The sequence below is a fragment of the Calidris pugnax genome, unplaced genomic scaffold (assembly GCF_001431845.1).
Source record: "Calidris pugnax isolate Ruff unplaced genomic scaffold, ASM143184v1 scaffold75, whole genome shotgun sequence".
Classification (NCBI taxonomy): domain Eukaryota; kingdom Metazoa; phylum Chordata; class Aves; order Charadriiformes; family Scolopacidae; genus Calidris; species Calidris pugnax.
The window spans coordinates 94,316-117,708 of NW_015090908.1; the positions used below are offsets into that span (position 1 = coordinate 94,316).

Genomic DNA, 23,393 nt, shown 5'->3' on the forward strand with positions numbered 1-23,393 from the left:
CTGACACTCAGAAAATGAATTCATACTCACATGGATTAGCTCCATCTGCCACTATTAACATTCGTAAGGAGCTCAGACTGACATCTCTCTGATCCCTCTGAGCCAAAAGCGACCAGTGCATATCACGTGACTTTACTACTGCCACGCGGGCTGAAAATAAAAACAATAATAAGGTGTGTGTGCAGACCAAAATAAAGAAAAACCATAAAGTTATATAAATATTGTTGTGAAACAAATTACAAACATAGAAAACAAATACAAATGCCAAATATTTAACTATGACGTGTATACTCAGTGTCTCCAGATAGTCTTGACTATGGAATTTAAATGTTTACTATATATATTCAAATACTGAGATAAGAAACACAGTTTCTTTAAAGGTCTATCAGAAGCCATCAACATCACTCATCAATGAATTTATCAGTACATATAGTACTGAAATGGAATACCTGATTGCTAAAGCTGTGGCAAAGAAAGTTAGCTGGATAAATCAGCAGCAGCCTCAGATGCAGCAGACATTTTATACAAACAAATGAATTTATTTTCTTTTTTAATCATCCAAAAAGTTATGGGTTAAGTAAAAATACTTTAAGGTTACCTTTGTATGAGCAGACCTTCTGTATCCAGGAAAGTGGATTAACCTTCATTAATGCATAGGGAATACTGATGACATGCATCCTGTTCATAACACTCTATGAGAAAAATATTAAAAAAAAAAACCAACTTTCAGGTGACTCGAAGAATACACAGCACATACCAGATCTTTAGAAAAAAAAAAAAAATCACAGCTACAGCATAACTCTTACATTTAACTACTAGTGAAAACTATGTATATACTCAGTAAAAACATAAGCTATGCCTGTGCAGTCTATTGATGAAAAAGTAACACTTTATTCTGACAAATATAAATATTGAAATATAAAAAGTTTGAGAGAGATTATGACATATGATACCAATACTCTAACCTCTGAGAGAAGTAACTTGCTGCAGTTTTTTTCATTCATTTAAATACTCACTGTTAATACTCCATGCCAAAGGCCAGCATCTCTTTTGAAATCCAAGACATTTGTTAGTGTTTCAGCTGAAAATGAAGGAAAAACTCTGAGACTTAAGAAGCATATTTATGAGAATATTTAAGAACTCAATATTTTTTTAAAGCAACTATGAAACTTCCAACACCACTAGGAAATCAAAGCTATGTTGTCATGCCTTCTTGTCTATAACTGGCTGCTTAGGCTGGTGTCTTATTTTACTTAAAACAATAATCTTTAAATTATGATTATAAACTAGATTATTACAAGGTATTTAGGAGCCTGTTTTCATTATAATACCACTTCCATGTGTTTGTTACATTTGTCAATGAAATATACAGACCAAAACCTTAGTTTTGATGCAAAGTTTTTCAGCTGAACTGGAAAAATTCAGCTATATTTGAAAGACTTAAATATAGTGATAAATCTGAGAAATTTGAACACTTTATGTGATTTTAAAAAATAGAATCAAAGATTTTTAAATCAAAGATTCAGACTGTAGACGGATATCTTCTATTGATGAGGTGAAGCTTGCTTATCACTGAGGATGCAGAAATTGTTCTTGGGGTATTTATTGTTCTTTTTCATTTTTCAGAACGTAGACAGCTGTTTCCCAATAAATAAAACACTTCACTAAGTCAGCCGTCTATCAGTTCATTCTCTGAGTGACTGAGAGCTACAGTCGCTCAGTCCCAGTACTGGCACGTAGTCCCAGTCACGTGCCTGTACATAAGGAAAAGAATTTGCCTTGGTATTCACCAGCTAGGGCTCTAGCCACACTGACCAAGTCACAGAAAGCAAAGGCAGGAATTGGGAGGGCAAATTGAGCCTGACAAATTTGGTGGCCTCCTACAACAGTGTGACAATGTTGGTAGCTAAGAGAAACTGATGTCATCTACCTGGACTCGTGCAAGGCATTTGACACCATCCCGCATGACATCCTGGTCTCTAAATTGGAGAGACATGGGTTTGATGGAATCGGCGAATAATGAACTGGCTGCATGGCTGCACTCAAAGATTTGCTGTCAACGGCTCAATGACCATATGGAAACCAGTGATGAGTGGCGTTCCTCAGGGATCAGTACCGGGATCAGCACTATTCAGCATTTTTGTTGGTGACAGTGCAATTGAGTGCACCCGCCACAAGTTTGCTGACAACATCAAGCTGTGTGGTATGGTCGACACACTGGAGGAAAAGCATGCCATCCAGAGGGACCTGGACAGGCTTGAGAGGTGACCCGTACAAAACTTATGAAGTTCAACCAGGCCAAGTGCAAGGTCCTGCATATGGGTCAGGGTAATCCGAAGCACGAATACAGGTTGGGCAGAGAATGGATTGAGAGTAGCCCTGAGAAGAAGCACTTGGGGGTGTTGGTGGACAAGAAGCTCAACATGAGCCAGAAATGTGTGTTTGCTGCCCAGGAAGTCAGCTGCATCCTGGGCTGCATCAAAAGTGTGGCCAGCAAGTCAAGGGAGGTGATTCTGCTCCTCTACTCTGCCCCCAACATAAGAAAGACATGGATCTGTTGGAACGAGTCCAGAGGAAGGACACAAAGATGATCAGAGGGCTGGAGCACCTATGCTACAAGGACAGGCTGAGAGAGTTGGGGTTGTTCAGCCTGGAGAAGAGAAGGCCCCGGGGAGATCGTATGGCAGCCTTCCAGTATCTGAAGGGAGCCTACAATAAAGAAGCGGAGGGGCTCTGTATCAGTGAATGTAGTGAAACTGAAAGTGAGTAGATTTAGATTAGATATTAGGAAGAAATTCTTTATTCTGAGAGTGGTGATGCACTGCAAGTTGTGGATATCCCATCCCTTGAAGGGAAGGTTGGATGGGGCTTTGAGCAACCTGGTCTAGCGGAAGGTGTCCCTGCCCATGGCAGAGGGGTTGGAACTAGATGACCTTTAAGGTCCCTCCTACCTCTTACTGTTCTATGATTCTATGAAATGTGAATCTTTCATATCCTCATTACTTTTAACCCTTCAGGAAAAGTGAACTGCAGAGAACTGGATTTACTAGAGAGAGCAGCCAGCAGTTTCACAGCACCTTATGACAGACTCTGTATGATCATCACAGAGAAGCTGATGAAGTATGGGCTGGATGAGCAGACAGGGAGGTCAACTGAAAACTGGCTGAACATCCAGGCCCAGAGGGTGGTGACTGGTGGCACAAAGTCTAGTTGGAGGCCAGTAACTAGCTGTGTAGCTCAGGGCTCATACACCAAAACTGGCAGCATCCAAAGCTCTTCAAAGAGACCCAAGCTGCTCAAATGGCCTGTAGGATTAGTCTAAGAAAGTTCCCTCAATTTCTGATGGCAGGGTTCCTCTAACTCTGCATGTGGGCATCTCACCTTATGACTTCATAAAGTTCATCTAACTTCTAGTTCAAAATGCACTAGAGACGGCAATACCAATTTGTAGCAAAGCTGTTTTCAAGAGGATGAAAAATCAGTATAGCTCTTACCACTGACTAAGAAATTTATTAAGACTGAAAAATCCAAACCCTTGAATAAAAGAAATAAGGCTGTTAGGTTTAAGAATTTTTAATACACATTATGATTCCATAAGTGGCTTCTTACTGTCCTTCACATATCACATCAACTACGAATGAGGATGTTTGTCTCTCATTTTGCAGTTAAAGCTACTACTGCTAATTTGACGTTCTTTTAAGACAGTAAACATGATTTTGCAAAACAAATTGTCTGAATATTCAAAGCTATGAGTATAATTTTAAAGTTGTACCAATCTAACTTACCTTCTGAATAACCACATGCCTGAGTCAATGCATGACAATGTGCCAGCATGGAAGCATGAGATATAGTAATGCCCACTGTGCTGCCCTCTTTACTTGTTTTGTACTGAAAATAGAGAGTTTACACAAGCATTAGATTAACAACAAAATCTAGAAAATTTACAGTAGTGAACTGAAATAATATTTTATTATAAAAATGAAGAGAGTTTTTAAAAAAAAATCAAAAAGGTAGAGGTAAACATACATTTATGTTCAGAGAATACACTAATTATCATATGAAATCTGACTGTTTCTCTACTCCAATTAAACCAATTGTCCCAGGGATCCAAAAATGTCAATTATACTCAATCTTTAATCTGATTCAGCACAACCACTCAAATGAGAGCTTGCCTGGCAACCTTGGGGGAAACAATCATGTTCCCCTGTTAAAAATATTATAGTCATCTATTTTACTGCATCAAGAGATTAAAGGAAAAAAACACGCTGTGACAAACTACAATAGAATAACCATAAGTTCGGTATATTATACTAGATCACCTCAATGTAAGCAATCTCAGCACTGGCATCCCGTACTTGTGGATGCCAGTCCTTAGTTGGTTTTGCCAGATGCTTCCCATCAATCACAAACCAAATGAGACGAGGCCAGCCTTCAAAGAAAAAGAAAAGTTACTGTCATTACAGTTGCAGAAATCGTATTTTTTCCCTGGTATTCAGGGACAACAACAGAGGCAAGGAAAAGCTGCAGGATCGCCACCCTGACAGGAAGATGCAGCACTAAGCAAAGTGTGGCCAGCAAGTCAAGGGAGGTGATTCTGCTCCTCTACTCTGCCCCCAACATAAGAAAGACATGGATCTGTTGGAACGAGTCCAGAGGAAGGACACAAAGATGATCAGAGGGCTGGAGCACCTATGCTACAAGGACAGGCTGAGAGAGTTGGGGTTGTTCAGCCTGGAGAAGAGAAGGCCCCGGGGAGATCTTATGGCAGCCTTCCAGTATCTGAAGGGAGCCTACAATAAAGAAGCGGAGGGGCTCTGTATCAGTGAATGTAGTGAAACTGAAAGTGAGTAGATTTAGATTAGATATTAGGAAGAAATTCTTTATTCTGAGAGTGGTGAGACACTGCAAGTTGTGGATATCCCATCCCTTGAAGGGAAGGTTGGATGGGGCTTTGAGCAACCTGGTCTAGCGGAAGGTGTCCCTGCCCATGGCAGAGGGGTTGGAACTTGATGACCTTTAAGGTCCCTCCTACCTCTTACCGTTCTATGATTCTATGAAATGTGAATCTTTCATATCCTCATTACTTTTAACCCTTCAGGAAAAGTGAACTGCAGAGAACTGGATTTACTAGAGAGAGCAGCCAGCAGTTTCACAGCACCTTATGACAGACTCTGTATGATCGTCACAGAGAAGCTGATGAAGTATGGGCTGGATGAGCAGACAGGGAGGTCAACTGAAAACTGGCTGAACATCCAGGCCCAGAGGGTGGTGACTGGTGGCACAAAGTCTAGTTGGAGGCCAGTAACTAGCTGTGTAGCTCAGGGCTCATACACCAAAACTGGCAGCATCCAAAGCTCTTCAAAGAGACCCAAGCTGCTCAAATGGCCTGTAGGATTAGTCTAAGAAAGTTCCCTCAATTTCTGATGGCAGGGTTCCTCTAACTCTGCATGTGGGCATCTCACCTTATGACTTCATAAAGTTCATCTAACTTCTAGTTCAAAATGCACTAGAGACGGCAATACCAATTTGTAGCAAAGCTGTTTTCAAGAGGATGAAAAATCAGTATAGCTCTTACCACTGACTAAGAAATTTATTAAGACTGAAAAATCCAAACCCTTGAATAAAAGAAATAAGGCTGTTAGGTTTAAGAATTTTTAATACACATTATGATTCCATAAGTGGCTTCTTACTGTCCTTCACATATCACATCAACTACGAATGAGGATGTTTGTCTCTCATTTTGCAGTTAAAGCTACTACTGCTAATTTGACGTTCTTTTAAGACAGTAAACATGATTTTGCAAAACAAATTGTCTGAATATTCAAAGCTATGAGTATAATTTTAAAGTTGTACCAATCTAACTTACCTTCTGAATAACCACATGCCTGAGTCAATGCATGACAATGTGCCAGCATGGAAGCATGAGATATAGTAATGCCCACTGTGCTGCCCTCTTTACTTGTTTTGTACTGAAAATAGAGAGTTTACACAAGCATTAGATTAACAACAAAATCTAGAAAATTTACAGTAGTGAACTGAAATAATATTTTATTATAAAAATGAAGAGAGTTTTTAAAAAAAAATCAAAAAGGTAGAGGTAAACATACATTTATGTTCAGAGAATACACTAATTATCATATGAAATCTGACTGTTTCTCTACTCCAATTAAACCAATTGTCCCAGGGATCCAAAAATGTCAATTATACTCAATCTTTAATCTGATTCAGCACAACCACTCAAATGAGAGCTTGCCTGGCAACCTTGGGGGAAACAATCATGTTCCCCTGTTAAAAATATTATAGTCATCTATTTTACTGCATCAAGAGATTAAAGGAAAAAAACACGCTGTGACAAACTACAATAGAATAACCATAAGTTCGGTATATTATACTAGATCACCTCAATGTAAGCAATCTCAGCACTGGCATCCCGTACTTGTGGATGCCAGTCCTTAGTTGGTTTTGCCAGATGCTTCCCATCAATCACAAACCAAATGAGACGAGGCCAGCCTTCAAAGAAAAAGAAAAGTTACTGTCATTACAGTTGCAGAAATCGTATTTTTTCCCTGGTATTCAGGGACAACAACAGAGGCAAGGAAAAGCTGCAGGATCGCCACCCTGACAGGAAGATGCAGCACTAAGCACTGCCTTTACAAAGACGGCGGTTCTTTCTATGGCAGTTCTTCTTCATATGTAAGCTAGAAGTGTGCAAGCAAATTCAAAGATTGCTGTTTAATAGCAACAATGGATGCCCCCGCTCTTTATCCTATAAAGAAATTTGAGTACCTTAAAAGCATACCTTTGAATGTAACCACCTCGCCAGTCTGAGCTTTAGGAAGGCCTTTTTGACAGGCATCAGTGGTTAAAGCCAGTGTCACTCCACAGCTGCCCAAAAGAAATCCAATCTGCTGGCTGCCAGCATCCTACAGAGAAACAATGTTATAGTAAACATACAAACAATGAAGCTTTTGTACAGTTCACTGTACCTTTTCCATGTTTAGAAAAATATTAAGCCAATTTATATCACAGGAAAAAACAAACTTCTAGCCCGTAAGACCTTTTATGGAAGACAAAAGACTTAGGTCTATGCTTAAAAGGCTTCGTTTTGCTTAGTGCAAATTAAGCAAGATTTAGCAGTAAGAAGACAGGATTTCTGTGTTATATTTTGAGAAACACTTTCACACATCTTTTAAAAAATAATAAATTAAAATAATTTCTAGAGTTATATATACTAAAACAGTTAGCTTATTAGCTCCATACTATTTCCCCGCTTCCCTAACTAAATATTAAACACTTTCCAAGCATATAATGTGCACTGAGTAGTTCAGATGATGCAGCATACTGCTTTCAGAAGTGCAAGCACTGAGGGGTTCTATATAAGGACTATAAGATTTAGACATCCCCCCAACTTTATTTATGAAACCATAAAAATGTTGAATGTATTTGCCTACCTTTCTTGTTAGTGGAACTTCTATTGGGACAGGAATAAGTTCTGCCAGGAGACATCCATAAAATGCCACCATAAACATAACAGGATCACTATTAGGAAATACGAGAGCTACCTACAAAAATACATTAAAATAACAAGAAAATTTTTTGTTGTTGTTTTGGAGGGGAGGGCTGCTTTTTAATACGTGGGAAAAAATCTTCACAACAATGCTCGGGTTCACATTTAAGGTAGGAACAAAAATACTACATATTGTGATAATATACTATTACAAGTCACAGTACATTATAAGGCTTTCTTTAGCTAATGCTGCTCCTTGCTGTATTTTTTATCCATAGGGACCATTTCAAACAGAAGCCTACCCGGTCTCCAGGCTTCAGCAGAGGTGCATTTTTAGTGACTAGCTTGTTTAGTAGGGTATACGCTAACTTCAAGCTTCGACTCCACAGCTTGCCTAAATAAAAAAAAAATACAGAAATTAAAAACTACAGACTAAAAATCTAACATTTAATTGGCAAATCTCATTGCCAATTACAACCAAGGCGAGTTGGTTGTTATTAGAACAGCGTCAATAGGAACATGAGCAAGTAGTTGTGGAAAAAGAGAACATTACTGTTGTGAAAGCAATGCCACCTCTCAAACATACTGCGTTCTCCCGATGTTTCAGTGTATATGTACACACACACAGAGGTAGTCTGGTTGATGCAATCTCTAACTGCACTTCCAAAAGGCACTTAACAAGATTCCTTCCTAAGGGCTCTTTGAGAAAGCAAACTGCTTGGGATAAAAAGAAAAATCCTAAACTGGACAAAAAATTAACTGAAATTTTAGAAACAAAGGGTAGGAATAAATGCCATGATATCCGTCTCGGTGCTTCCTCTGTTTCTATCTCTCCAGTGCTCAGAGTGATCTACACAGCTCTCAATAATTCAGAACAAAAAACTATTGCAAGCTGTTAAATACAAAGACAACAATCTAACTACTTATTTGACACAATATAAAAATCAATTTTTAATTTATACATCAAATGTCCAGTTCTTTAAATTCAGTGCAGTCAGCAAAGAGTTAAGTACAGTTTGGAGCTTGGCTGCTTCTTAAAGTTTGTCTTTTTCTCTTATTTAAATGTAAAACTAAACATGATACTCTAAACAACTCTCAAAGCTCCACTGCAAAGTAATGAAATTAATGCAGCTACTCAGTTACATTTCCTGTAAGCATAATTCATCTTTACGAATGCGAACAAGAAATGTTAACATTCTAACATACTATACAATGAGCGTCCTGAGGAACATAAGTGTCTTCCAAAAATGCAATTACTATAATACTTTTAGTTTATTGATACAGGCAAGTTTCGCTTCTCACAAGAACATCCTTAGTATGCTCCTGAAGTACAAGTCTTCTCTATAAGGATACTCAAGAACATGCTGAAGTTTTGTATTTGAATGGTGCACTATTAGTCATCTGTTTCTTCCTCCTATTTTACACGAGGCTATTTTTAGTGTTCTTTTAAGGAAAAAAACCCACTATTGTTTGAAGTTTACAAATAGCCACTTGTAAAAAAATCAATACCCTATACATTTTCCCTTCATTAACTTTAAAAAAACTTTTCTAATGGAATGAATTCATAATTTGTATTTGAATAGCAATCTCAAAGCATCTATCATGAGCGCAGTGCCTCTTAAATAAAAGCAAATTGTTCATTGCACAAAGAATGCCTAATTCTTCCTACCATATGTAAGCGTATAAATAGCTTTCCCAGTTGTATCCAAGGCCGTCAGACATGGGGCTTTCGGCTGGGTAGTTCCCCAGCGCTGCAGGGCAGCCAGCAGAGAAGGTGGCCAGTTGGTTACCACACCTAAGGGTTCACCTTTCAGTACATTCATTTGATTTCCTTCAGGCTTTGGTTGATTTGGGTCAGGCTGTTGCACTAAAAAGAGAGCACAGTAAAATGTCAAATGTCAATCCTTACAAAATGTTCAAGGAACACTTAATAGACTATTCTATGAACTGTTCTCACTTTCCTCTTCCTCACAACTATCATTACCTTCTCCTCTGCCTTATGATGATGCTATGCTAATCATCTGTTGTCTTCACAAAAAAAATAATTACCATCACTTTGGAGTTCTGTTTCCCCATTATTCAAAGGACCCGGCCACTGGAACAGAATTTGAATCCCTAGTTCATTCTTTTTCTCTACTTTGGAAAGATTTATTTTCTGCTGTTTGTTCTGCATATCTATTTATATGAAAGTCTAGAGCAGATCAAGAAGTGTTATCAGAGAGAATGGCTTCAGTGACAGTTTATTTTTGCTGCACCAAATTCTTAACAGGTGATGAAGAATGAGACTATGCTTCTGTAAAAATATATATTTTTTAAAATATATATTTTAATAAATAAAATAAATATTTTAAATATTATTTTTTTGAAAAAAAAATCAGATTAAAAACTCCTGGTATAGATTATCTACAACTGAAATTGTACTACTCGCAGAATATTTTGTTTGGTTTCCAGATCATTTCTCTCAACTGTGGAACACTGCATGGTTTGTATGCCATTTTCTTTCTGAGTACCCTGCTGTTAAAATCCTGCTCCAACCTCCTCAAAAAGGTGAAATATCTTGATCTTAGTTAACAAAAACAAAGTCATGGTTGTCTTTAGCTAACACTCAATCTATGCATAACTAAAATTAAAAGTTCAAAGCGATGTTCTCCACTCTCCACAATGACATACACGCACCTCAACAAAAGTCTGCTTGAAAAATCTTCAAAGACTAGAACTGCAATCACATTATAACTTAAAGTATCAAACAGATAACACAGAGAATCTAGTAGCAGCTCCTCAAAAATGTCACAGAGAACAAAATTTTCATTTAATCTTTAGGACTAAGAGAACAAAACAAAAACCATTCTCCAAAATTAGCTGAGGTAGCTGGTTTTAAAGGCAGCTACATATTGCTAAGCAACTTCTACATTCGTTAAGGATGCTTTTATTTCCACGTAGACACGCACATAGAGAAGAAAATAGTATTCTTTAGCTGAGCAGTATCTATAAGAATGTAAAAGCACTATCCTTTTATGCAGTGCACAGTCAAGACATATTACACACTGCATTTAACTCGTCTGAACCTCTAAAATAATGAAAGTTTCTGGATTTCAAGACGAGGATATTAACATGCATGCAAACAATATTATCATAATAAACTCCAGTTACTAGGATGTAACTTTTTTCATCTAACTGTATTTGAGCACTGACCAGCTACAAAGCAGCTTTTCAGAGCAGGATGCGGGGGTGCTTGTAGACAAGCAGCTTGAATGTGAGTGGCCAGAGAGGCCATGGAATCTCCATGTTTGGAGAACAGGACTGGACATGGCCCTGAGCAGTCTGATCTAGTTAGGCTTGCTCTGAACAGGAGGTTGGCCAGAATCTTCCAGAGGTCCACTGCACCACCAGTTACACTTAGGCGACACCCTGGCTTACTCCAAAGAGTACCCTCTACAAATTCGCTGCTTACCACAATTTAGTTTAGAATCTGAGTCAAAGCGAGCGTGGGACCATCATGAAACATGACAATTTCCGGATGCACCAATGAAGTTTTTAACAAAGATGTCAACAGAATTTCTCCAAGTATCTCTAAACCATTGCCTTTAGTATTCACTAGCTCATCGCACTGGTCCAAACTGGGCTGAATCAGAAAAGTTTCTGAAGTGAGGGAGGAAGGAAGAGAACAAGTACACTGCGTAGAAGAGTTGAATTGAAGATTGTTTCACTTGTGATAGTATATGACCTTTTTCTTTCCAATGAAACAACTCCACCATGATTTGTTTTCTACTGGGAACAGAAAAAGGAAACTCTTGCTAAGATGTGTCAGTTCTTTTGTGAACCACTTACAGAGAGTGAAAAATGTATTTGAAAGAAAATTAACCTTCTAGCAGTTCTTCAAAATCATCAACAAAAAACTCTTTCAAAGGCGGGCGCTTTGGTCGTTTCAAGGTATTCAGAAGCTGCTGAATTTTAGAGGACACTCTGCTATTCACTGGCACACCTGCCAAACAAAAAAAAATATTACTTACCATATATTAATATACATACACTAAAACACATGCTGCCACATTGCTGACATCACTCTATGCTCAGTGCAGCTTTCAGGTGGAAGAGTTATTCAAGATGAGCAACTTGTTTGGAAAAGACCCAAGCTTTAATTAGTTTAACAGTTTCAACCATGGCTTTTTTTGTTTTAAAACAATGCTATTCCCTAGCTACTTGGCATATACCTTCTCACATTATAATTTAGCTTTTCAGACTGCTGACTACATAAGATTCAAATACAAACCTGAAGAATGTTCTTTTCTTCAAGAGTCTATTTATTTACTACATCTTAATATTTATTCAGTTTTGAAAGTCTGAGAATGCTTGGGAAAAATAAGCAAATCTTTCAATACTTTGCAGGGCTAGCAAAAAATAATCACAACACAAACCCATGTCAAATACTGATTTTCATTTGTATGTGTGATATATTTATTTCAAATTAAATATAAATGTGTTTATTTGTATTTATTGAAATTTAAACCTCTGAGGCTATGTAAAATTAAAATGTGTGACTAGAGGGTTTACGTTGCCTTTTACTACAGAAATACACAGAAATGGGGTCATGGCTCCCACCAGCAGAAATGGGAAATGCAGTACAGCTTCCTCTCCTATGTAAAGCTTTGGAAGGGGCAGGCACATAGCACTCAATGGGTATTAAGTTCTCTTCTGCATTCACTTATTCAGAAAAAGGGACATAGATTGAAAGGTAGGAGGTTTATAATACAATCACCATCTGCAGTTTCCAAAATGCTGCTGTTGTAGCCTCTGGGAACTCCTCGCACTGATGCTACCTGTGGATGTTCATGATGCAAATGTTCCACCAGGCCAGTGGTTACATCTGGAGGTGCAGAGTGGTTCTCTGTAGAAATGGAAGACAGACACAGAAGCTCATCAGTCATCCTAAGAAGCAATATATGCAAAGTTGCTTCTTAGAGCATTCTTGCTATTCTCTCATGTGTTTTCAATGAAACTCTGATTAATCAAACTGTAGCCAAAATCTTCTAGATACAGGGGGAATCCTGAAAGGAACCACCATGTCTCTCCAGGGTGAAGAGGAGCTATTCCAACTTTCAAATGGATTCAAACAATTTCTGACAAATAAAGAGAGCTGTGAGTCAGTCCATCACTTCAAGGTGAAAGCAAGGAGATTCATTATTAGTAAACAGGACAAGTCTACAAAGAAAGGCTGTCTCACAACTCTCAAAAGAAATACAGGCACCCAGAGTCTCACCACAAAACTGGAACGACTGTCTAAGTCCCACAGAAAGAGAAAGGGACAAAAGCCTAAAGTGTAGAAGAGAATTCTTGCCCCAAGATAACATGAAGCACTTATTTACACTCTGCAAGCTGTAAGAGGAAGACTTTTGCTGAGAAACACAGATTAAGATTTAAGGTGGCAAAGATAGCACACTTAGGTCTGAACACATCTTGAGGATGGATACAGAGAAATAAGAGACCTCCTCAGGGGAAAGTAACTGTTGACTTAACTGTCACCTACAGTTTGTAAGACCAGTCATGGTTTTCCTTTAACAGCTTTTCTTACCACCTGTTTTTAACAGTCTCACAACAATACTGCAGGTAAAAGGTTCTTGTTTATGTTGTACAGACACAGTATACTACTCTTCATTAGGGCATCTATGAATTGAAACAACTGAAATGCTTGTAACACTCAAAAAAAGCTGTGGTGTAGACATCAACATTATACACACATACTGCTCACAACAGAAAAATTTAGCACAGGGTTTTCCGAGGCATGAGGTGGTCATTTGTGGCTGGACACAATATGCTGTTTCATTTTAATGGTGTGTGCTACAAGCAATAAATACTTATTTTTTTTTTATATATAATGTATATTCACACAGAGAAAGCAAGGCATTTCTCAAATCCTCATACACTCAACAGGGGCTTGAAAACCATCTTGTAACAACCTTGAGTCAAACGCCTACTTTGCTTGGAACTGCACCATGTTTCTGTGCTGCAGAACAACAGTTAGGGAATATTGACATTCCAAAACTGTGACCTAGATTATGGAATGGTTTTGAATGAAATCACAGGTTAGGAAATGGCAGTATATGGGTGAAGTGTTCAAACAAGATAAAACAAGAATTGGAGGCCTGAAATATTCAGAATCCTAGTAAGTAAAAATAGGAGTGCAACAGGAAGGAGCTTAAGAACACAGTGCTGCACTGTGCTGGAGGAGCTGCTTGGGGTCACGCAGCTCTGCTGTGACACCCCTTGGATCACAGAACCATAGAATGGTTTGGGTTGGAAGGGACCTTAAAGATCATTGAGTTCCAACCCCCCTGCCCTGGGCAGGGACACGTCCCACCAGACCAGGTTGCTCCAAGCCCCATCCAAGCTGGTCTTGAACACCTCCAGGGTTGGGGCATCCACAGCTTCTCTGGGCAACCTGTTCCAGTGTCTCACCACCCTCATAGTAAAAAATTTCTTCCTGATATCTAATCTGAATCTCCCCTCTTCCGATTTAAAACCCTTACCCCTTGTCCTGTCACTGCACTCCCTGACAAAGAGTCCCTCCCCAGCTCTCCTGTAGGAGGTCTAGGCAGTGCTGTGAAATACATATATTACCCTACCCATTTTGAGGAAGCTCAAAGTGCTCATAGCTCTCTTCACAGATTTCCAGAGCAGACGTACATGCCAGTACAGTACAGCCAATACCAGTGCAGTACTAAGCAGTTTTATAGAGGGATCCCCAAAATAAAAAAAAATTAAATCCATTCCTATATTTTCCAATGGCCACCATTGCAATGCCAATTTTTCATTGCATGTCTTGCTGGGAACTAAGCAAAGACCACAAATTCCTTTCATGTGGGCAAGGACAAAGTGTTACTTAATGTGTCTGACAAACACCTGAGCTTAGAATCAGTAACAAGAGAAGGTGATAACTATGTGTAAAAATTAATCCATATAAGCACTTTACAGGGCGTATAGAATAGAATACATGGGCATATACCCATGTATTCAGACTAAATTGAAATGCTTTCACTGTGTTCTGTGTATTTTTTGAGTTGCTTTTGGTTGTTTTTTTTTTCCTTTGCTTTACCAAAATCCCCAAACACAGACTTCATGCAGCACACAAACTAATCACAGAAAAAGACACAGAGACAAATGTACTGGTTCCCATACTGCAGTATTAGTCCATAAGTCCATACTTCTAAAAGTACAGACCCTGCAGTGACTATCAATGTCTAAAGCTTCCACTCCTTGAAAACACCAGCAAGAACGACAATTAGGTATGTATCTGCAGTGTGGCTTCATCAGTGGAATGGCCCAAAATGGCATTCCTACAGACAAAGTTGTCAAGGGTACACATTAAGGTGATTCAAAATGTCCACTCGAAGTGATGCACACACATAGGCACAAATACAACCATGAAGACAGAGGACAAGAGAGAATGACAGACACCACGGGAATTGGTGCACTTATGGCTGAGAAGCCCCGCATGAAGTACAGACATTGAAACACCGAATGGATGCAGGTTCTACCATGCATATTCCTGCTGGGACAAAGCAATCTTCCATACACATGCACTTGAAACACAAAAGCTCTGCAATTAGATGCTCAGAAAATAACATAAGGACGAAGCTCTTTGGGAACGTCGCTGGAAGAGCCGAGCGCTTGGGAACAGGTCAAAGAAATCAAACAAAAATGAGAAGCTTCAGAAAAGAAAAAAAAAAATGCATTAACAATTATTCCTAACTGAAAACAAGCACAAAAAATAGCTATGTATGGAAGACATTTAAGAGAAGTTTATTAAATTATATTAGAACAATTTAAAAAAAAGAAGAAAAAAAAAAATAGGTGCACCAATCCAGCCAGAACACAAAATAGGATCCATAAGCCACTACTTCATTCTTACATTTCCTCTTCAGTAAACTCTCTGAAACTGCTTCCCTTCACTCTTATAGCTCCTGTAAAACTGCTTACAGAGCTGCAACGGTTTAAAACACCTAAATTTATAACCCTATTTCCCCTTAAGAAAAAGAATTGTACTTTTAAGTAATGGGTCAAACACCATAATAATCCATTTTTCCAGTTACTCTAACAAGACCTAAGTTAGGAAATACTCCACAGCTGAGATGGTAACCTTGTAAAAAACCTAGACACACTGCTAGCCTTATTTGTTTTAAAGAAACTATTACACTAAAAGAAAAGAAAGCCCCCAAAACATGTAGATGTTGTTCTTGCTTTTATAGGTGAAAGACAAACAGCTTAAAAATAATGCATATTCCTATCTGACTTTATTAAATACTCTAACCTTGTACGTCCAATGCTACAGTCAATTGTTTGGGAATTTAGTATGATCTCATCATTAGAAATGCAAGCTGGAGATGATGAGCTGCAAGGGAACAATCTGCTAAATTTAAATTCTCCAACATTTCAAAATTGTGAATAGTTATTCAGTACATAGTCAACATATTTTAGTAAGGCATACTATTTAAAATATGCAAGATGCCTTTTATATTACTGATGTCAGCACATTTACATTAACTGAGAAAATAAACTCTTCGTTATGCTCTATGACAAATCAAAGGGGCCCTTTCTGAAAGTATACTAGTATTTATCGATAATCAAAAATTTTGCAATGTGAGAACTGAGTAAGTTTTCATATTCTTTTCAGCAAGGAAGTCTATAAACAAGCATGAAAAATGTCACAATTGAATTGTTATTGGACATGCATCAATGTTACCAAGCTAGAAATGAAAATTGATGGAATATGGCAAGCATTTCAGAAATGATGAATATTATTCTTATGCAAAAAGATATTTAATTTTTTGTCAAAGGCACTGGAAATTTTACCTTTCTAAATACTTCTAGTAGATCACATCTTAATAATCTCTCAGCTTTCTTCCTGATAGATACTCCAATTGCATATTTATTTCCCATTAATGAAATTTCACACCACTCCACTGCATGCAGTCCAAGATTTAGCTGCTTAAATGCCAGACTTTGAAATGTTAATAAGGCCTTGATTTTGCTTACAGTTTTGATGATTACATAGTCCCGATGGATAGGTTGTAAAATTTGATGTGTATTTATGTGGCCTGAAATACTAGCCATAATAGGATGCTGTTACGTTTTGCATATCTTGCAAGTTTTTACAGCTATATGAAGAATTTAAGCAATCACACACGCAATTATGGCTAACGTTCCAAGTTTACTTGCTAATTTTAAGGAGTTAAATATGATTGCTATAAATCCATATGTGAAATCCAGAATGCCCTCAAAGCAAGGTGTAGACACATTCCATCTTTCTTATCCACTAAGTAAAAAAAAATATTGCAAACTTCTCATTATAAATTAGCTTCAAAACGGGAAGATGAAAATTTAGATTTCTTTAAAGGCAATGTTTTGTACAAACAGGAAATAGTTCACTAGCAATCAAGCCACAGAAGTTAACTGAAAAGGCAAATATTTTTGTTTGTGGATGAAGTACTGATGAAGTGCAGAAAAATGAACAAAGCCAAATGCTGCCCACTGCTCTGTAAGACACAAACCAAACCCCAACATTTCAGCATGCAGTAGCCTTCTAAGGCAACAGCACTAGGCAGGCTTGGGGAAAACAGTTTTCCTTTGTAAAAGCTTAGATATCAGAATTCTTCTCCATACTAGCTTCCACAAAAAAGGGATCACTATACAAAGTGGAAGAGGGAGCAAAGGCAAGCAGGAAAGAGACAGATAACCCTTCCCAGACTCTCTGAACATCTGAAGAGCCTTCCAGAACACAAAGCAAGCTAATACATTTTTCCATCTCAGCTTCAGAAAACTGCCTGCACTGTGAAAACTGGGATGTCACTTGCGGCATAACGAGTCAATCCCTGTTTCTGTCAGCACCTAAGCCACACAGAAGATCCAGTGGATCCTCTTTCAGAGTGTCTCTAGCTTGTTCATACTCCTTTCTCTGTTTCATAATGTGCTTTAGGAATGTGAAGTAAAACTCCTGGTCACAAACCCCAAGCATTGTTGCATTTTGAAGCCCATGGCTATTATAAACTAAGGTGGATGTCCCATACCTAGTATAAAGCAGAATGAACTCACAGGGTAAACCAGCAAATAGCAGAGAATCAACCCTCTCATGAATATCTGCCTCGCACTCAAGTGAACTGTTTGTACCATCTAAACAGAGAAGTCTAAAGAATACATGACTGGGCTTTCAACAAAATTTGAAGGTAACACCAGACCAGCTAAATGAACATGTATTTGCAAAATATATTAGTGCCTTAAAGTATTGTGTTAATTGCCATCTCTAAGTATACAGAAGCCTTAAATCCAAAGCATTTCAATGTGTTTTCCTCATGTGCCCCCATCTGTTCTCTGCAATGAAATAGAAAAAATTGTCTGTATAGTGTATTTAGGCATAGAGTCACAGATAAAAAAAAAAAAAAAGTCAGGTAAGTAAAGCACTAAAACTGCCAAAACCTGAAATGTCAAGGAACAATATACATGATGCCTACAGCGTATTACCAGAAGCCCAAAAACTTCATGATGTAGCCCATAGGTGAAATACAAACATAATTCCTCATTTCACTTTTCTAAGTTACTTTGGGGAAAAAAATATTTTAAATACAAAGTTACTGTTTCTCCTCTAGGTCCTTTAACTTCGTTTAACATTAGTGTAGACCTGTTGCACACACATAAATTCACTATCAATCTCTATTGCAGTGTACAAAAACATTGCAAAATTTATTTCCACGGTGGAAGAGACTGCCTTTCTTCCTACCTACCAATTCTTCCAAAAGCAGAAGACTAGTGCTCTGCATTATAGGACAAAAAAAAGTCACCTGAAGTTCTGGACCTTCAACGTTACAGAGACTGAGACAAAACTTACATTTACATTTTGGGTTACCAGTACTACTATATCTTCACTCTAGTTGCACAATAAAAGACTATTTGTGACTTAAATTTTAATTAAAGGGAAAAAAACCCCCATATTTGAGCTTGAATTCTAGCTTTGTCGGTATGTCTGATTTCATAACTTTCCAAAAGATTCTGGATGATTTTCTAGTGTTTTGGGTGTTTACCAATTGAGTCACCTTTGAAATCCCTAACCTGATATTACCTAGGGTAAATAACATGCAGATGGGAAAGCATGCACCAAAAATATGATCCCTTTGAAATTCTGCTTTTGAATCCAGTAAAATTGAACCTTAGTTTCTTGATAAATCAAGCATTTTACCAAGAAGAATGCATATTCAGATCTCATGAACAACTGGTTTGGTTGAAATTAAATACTTATCTATCATACATACCTGGTCTCTGGATGGTACATTTTAAGGCTATTTACAGATATCTTCCGGTGAAGACTTTTGTGTTTAACCCTGCTTTGGAATTTTTAATTTGATTTTATTGCAACCACACAGGGAGTTCTTTACTGACCTAGCTGGATGTGTGCCATGAGATCTGCAAGCACAGTGGCAGGAGCGGTGGCAGTAGCATTGGAAGCAGCAGCAGGTTTCCCTCCTGGATGAGATGAGGTGGAGGATGCAGAGGATGAGGTGGAGGAGCCCTGAATAACCCGGTTAAGCCAGGGCTCTACGTTGGAATGGCTCTGGAACGGAGTGGAGGTGATCCGCCCTTGCTGACGTAACGAGCCCTCATCTTCTGATGCTGACGATGTGTCTGTGATTAAAATAACGATGACAGGCATGTAATGTGGAAATGACCCAACAGACGGGCACATGAAGTTTTTCCATGTTCTTCACATAATGTTCTCATGTGTTACACATGAGATGCATGTATTAAGCAAATGGTATATTCAAATGCACAACTTTGGCTCATTGCCATTTTTCAGGTTAATGCAACAACTTCCACACATTACAGCTAGAACACACTTGAAACAAAGTTTTATTTACCTCCTGTATTTGGAATGACATAAGACTCAAAAAAGGCTTCTACCTAAGGGACCTACTAGTGCCTTCACTAACCATTCTCAGTGAGCATACCATACCCATTCCGCTGAAAGAGTATTTCTGATCTGAACAGGTAAACTGGATCTCATCCCACATGAATAAATTTCATCACGTTTTTTGTTGGGTAATTTCATCTAATTCTGAGGGGACAAAATTCTTCACTTTTCCATTCTTTTGACAATTTTTTGAGAGCTAATTACTAAAAAAAGCTGTAAAAACAGGCTATGAGTTCAATGAAAGAGTAATTTCATTAATTTAAGAATGATGTGAAGGAATTAAAAAGCATGTATTTTATCCACAAAAACTGGTATCAATGAGTACTACATAGAAATGCTTAGTAAAGCACCTTTTCATTCTAGATGTATATTTGTTGCTGTTAGAAGTCCGATAACATTCAGTTATTTTAACTTCCCAGAAGTTCCCCTTTGCCACACAATCTTTCCACATTTATTACCCGTTCAACAACAAATAAAAAGGTCTTTCTAAATAACATGAATATATATCCCTGTTGATTTTGAGTGAAAACCAGAAACTTTTATTACAAGAAAAAAATCTTACCCTCATAAAAAGACTGCTGCATTTTAAGAATTTGATCCTTTATATGCCCCTCCCTACTTTCCGCCAGGAAATTAAAGGCAAGCTCCTAAAACAATACAGTACCCACACTACTGACAAAGTTCATATCAAGTCAGTTTGTGAGGAGCAGTTTTAAGTCATACATAATGGCCAGACCAATATAGAAGTCAGCAGGAGATAAAATCAGCTTCTGATAGGGTGGACATTACTATAGTCCAGAGTCCGTTCCAGACACTGAAACTCTGGGTGATAGTGGGGTGGGTTACATCAGAAATTTTGCAACCTTAATTTTGGCTTTTTTTTTTTTTTTTTTTTAAATAATAGAAATCAAAGATGGGTTTGCGTTGGAAGAAATCATAGAAATCATAGAATGGTTTGCGTTGGAAGGGACCTTAAAGATCATCAAGTTCCAACCCCCCTGCCCTGGGCACGGACCTCCCACTAGACCAGGTTGCTCAAAGCCCCATCCAAGCTGGTCTTGAACACCTCCAGGGTTGGGGCAGCCACAGCTTCCTTGGGCAAACTGTTCCAGTGCTTCAAAACCCTCACAGTAAAGAATTAATTTCATCCTAAAATCTAATCTAAATCTCCCCTCTTTCAGTTTGAAGCCATTACTCCTTGTCCTGTCGCACCACTTCCTGATAGAAGAGTCCCTCCCCAGCTCTCCCGTAGGGCCCCCTGGAAGGCTGGTACTGGAAGGCTGCTGTAAGGTCTCCCCAGGGCCTTCTCTTCTCCAGGCTGAACAACCCCAACTCTCTCAGCCTGTCCTCATAGCATGGGTGCTCCAGCCCTCTGATCATCTTTGTGGCGCTTCGCTGGGCTCGTTCCAACAGGTCCATGTCCTTCCTATGCTGAGGACTCCAGAGCTGGACACAGTACTCCAGCTGGGGTCTCACCAGAGCAGAGGGGCAGAATCACCTCCCTTGACCTGCTGGCCACACTTCTCTTGATGCAGCCCAGGATGCAGCTTGCTTTCTGGGCTGCCAGCACACATTGCCTGCTCACGTGAGCTTCTTGTCTACCAAAACCCCCAAGTTCTTCTCCTGATGGCTGCTCTCAATCCATTCTCCACCCAACCCGTATTTATGCCTGGGATTGTCATGACCCATGTGCAGGATCTTGCACTTGGCCTTGTTGAACTTCATGAGGTTTGCATGGGCCCAACTCTCAAGCCTGTCAAGGTCCCTTGGGAAGGCATCCCTTCCCTCCAGCGTGTTGATCACACCACACAGCTTGGTGTCATCAGCAAAGTTGCTGAGGGTGCACTCTATCCCACTGTCCATGTCTCTGACAAAGATGTTCAACAGCACGGGTCCCAGTAGTGACCCATGAGGAACACCAGTCGTGACTGGTTTCCGCTTCGACTTTGAGCCATTGACCGCAACCCTTTGAGTGTGGCCATCTAGCCAGTTCCTCATCCACTGAGTGTGCCACCCATCAAATCCATGTGTCTCCAATTTCAAGACCACTATGTTTTTTGGGACAGTGTCAAACGCTTTGCCTAAGTCCAGCTAGATGATGTCTGTTACCCTGCCCTTATCTACCAACTTAGAAGGCCACCAAGCTTTTCAGCATGACTTGCCCTTGGTGAAGCCATGTTGGCTGTCACCAATCAAGTCCTTATCTTCCAAGGGCATTAGCAGAGATTCCAGGAGGATTAGCTCCATGATCTTGGCGAACACAGAGGTGAGACTGACCGGCCTGTAGTTTCCCAGGTCTTCCTTTTTTCCCCTTTTTGAAAATGGGGGTTATGTTTCCCCTTTTCCAGTCAGCGGGACCTTCATCGGACTGCCATGACTTTTCAAATATAATGGAAAGCGGCTTAGCAACTTCATCCGCCAGCTCCCTCCAGACCCAAGGGTGGATTTCGTCAGGTTCCATAGACTTATGTCCCTTCAGGCTCCTCAGAAGGTCTCAAACCTGCTCTTCTCCTACGGTGGATGGTTCCTCATTCTCATCACCCCTGGTTTTGCGTGGTCCTTCAACTCAGGAAGTGTGAGGAGAGAGGCTGGCAGCGAAGACCAAGGCAAAAAAGTTCTTGCAAACCTCAGCCTTCTCCTTGCCTGTCAATACCAATTTGCCATTCTTGCTCGTCAGGGGAGGCATGCTGTCTTTAACCTTCCTTCTCCGGTTGCCATACCTGTAGAAGCCCTTCTTGTCATTCTTAGCATCCCTCGCCAGGTCCGGGTCCAGCCGCGCCTTGACCTTCCTGACCTCATCCCTACATAACCGGGCAGCATCCCTATACTTTTGCCAGGATGCCTGGTCCTGCCTGAACTGCCTGGGCGGTTCCTTCTTGCCTTTCAGTTTGACCAGCAGGTACCAACTCAGCCATGCTGGTCTCTTCCCTTTCTTGCTTGATTTCTTGCACCTGGGGATTGAGATCTCTGGTGCTCTATGGAAAGCATCCTTAAAGATGTGCCAGCTCTTTTCTGCCCCCTTGTCCCCGAGGACTGTTTTCCAGGGGGTCCTTTTTGACTAACTCCTTGAAGAGCTGGAGGTGTGCTTTCCTAAAATTCAGGGTCCTGACTACACTCCTTGTCTGTTCCGGGACCCATAGGACTGTGAACTCCACCAGGAAGTTATCATCAAGGCACTCCAGGAAGCTCCTGGATTGTCTGCAGCTCACCCTCTTACTATTCCAGCAGATGTTTGGGTGGCTGAAATCCCCCAGCAGGACGAGAGCCTTTGAGCAGGATGCCTCCTGTAGCTTGGGTACGCTGGCTTTATCAGTAGGCTCCTCTTAATCAGGTGGCCAGTGGTAGACACCAACCACAAGATTCCCCTTGTTGCCTCAGTCTTTAGTTCCTACCCATAAGCTTTCAACTTCCTCTTGGGTATTCTTTAGAGACATCCCTTCACATAGTCCTCTGAGTGCACAAGCCATATTAAAATATTAAAAATCATATTCCTCATATTTGGCAACAAATTTCAGTTACCAGTTGTTTAATTTTCTGCCTTTCAATAATATATGTGGTTCCAAGAGTTTCAGAGTAATTGTTCTTAAGCAGTCTAGAAGGCACAGAAATCAGAATAATTTCATAAAAAGCCCGTTTTAACTTGATGGCATTTTCCAAGTTAGATCCCTCTAACAGATCTCTTGGCCATCCCAAGACAAACATGGCAATTTTGAATGAAAATAAACAATTGATCTTTCATAAGATACAGCTGTGGCGCATCATCATTCCTGGGTCTGTGCCTTGTATGATATTTTGGTTTATTGCAATGGTTGTAGCTTTTGGCTGCTGACATCTGCTCCTGGAGAGGATCCAAATCTGCCCCTTACTTATTGCTACCTTCCCTTTCTTTTGGGCACAATGGAATACGGAACAAGATAGTATTATAAACCCTCA

At 39.4% G+C, this 23,393-nt stretch overlaps 1 protein-coding gene across 1 annotated transcript in view; it reads right to left on the reverse strand.

Moving 5' to 3' along the window:
• The window catches only part of DIP2A (disco interacting protein 2 homolog A), a 128,797-nt gene that overhangs the window by 44,245 nt on the left and 61,159 nt on the right, over window positions 1–23,393 (reverse strand). Inside the window, exons 6-17 of the mRNA XM_014949205.1 lie at window positions 18,932–19,174; window positions 12,264–12,392; window positions 11,370–11,489; window positions 9,177–9,374; window positions 7,810–7,901; window positions 7,452–7,562; window positions 6,800–6,923; window positions 6,401–6,510; window positions 5,867–5,969; window positions 1,017–1,081; window positions 599–692; window positions 31–150 (exon numbers count right to left, since the gene is read on the reverse strand). Of these exons, the coding sequence (XP_014804691.1) occupies window positions 31–150; window positions 599–692; window positions 1,017–1,081; window positions 5,867–5,969; window positions 6,401–6,510; window positions 6,800–6,923; window positions 7,452–7,562; window positions 7,810–7,901; window positions 9,177–9,374; window positions 11,370–11,489; window positions 12,264–12,392; window positions 18,932–19,174 (1,509 nt within the window). The remainder of the gene's footprint in view (window positions 1–30; window positions 151–598; window positions 693–1,016; window positions 1,082–5,866; window positions 5,970–6,400; window positions 6,511–6,799; window positions 6,924–7,451; window positions 7,563–7,809; window positions 7,902–9,176; window positions 9,375–11,369; window positions 11,490–12,263; window positions 12,393–18,931; window positions 19,175–23,393) is intronic.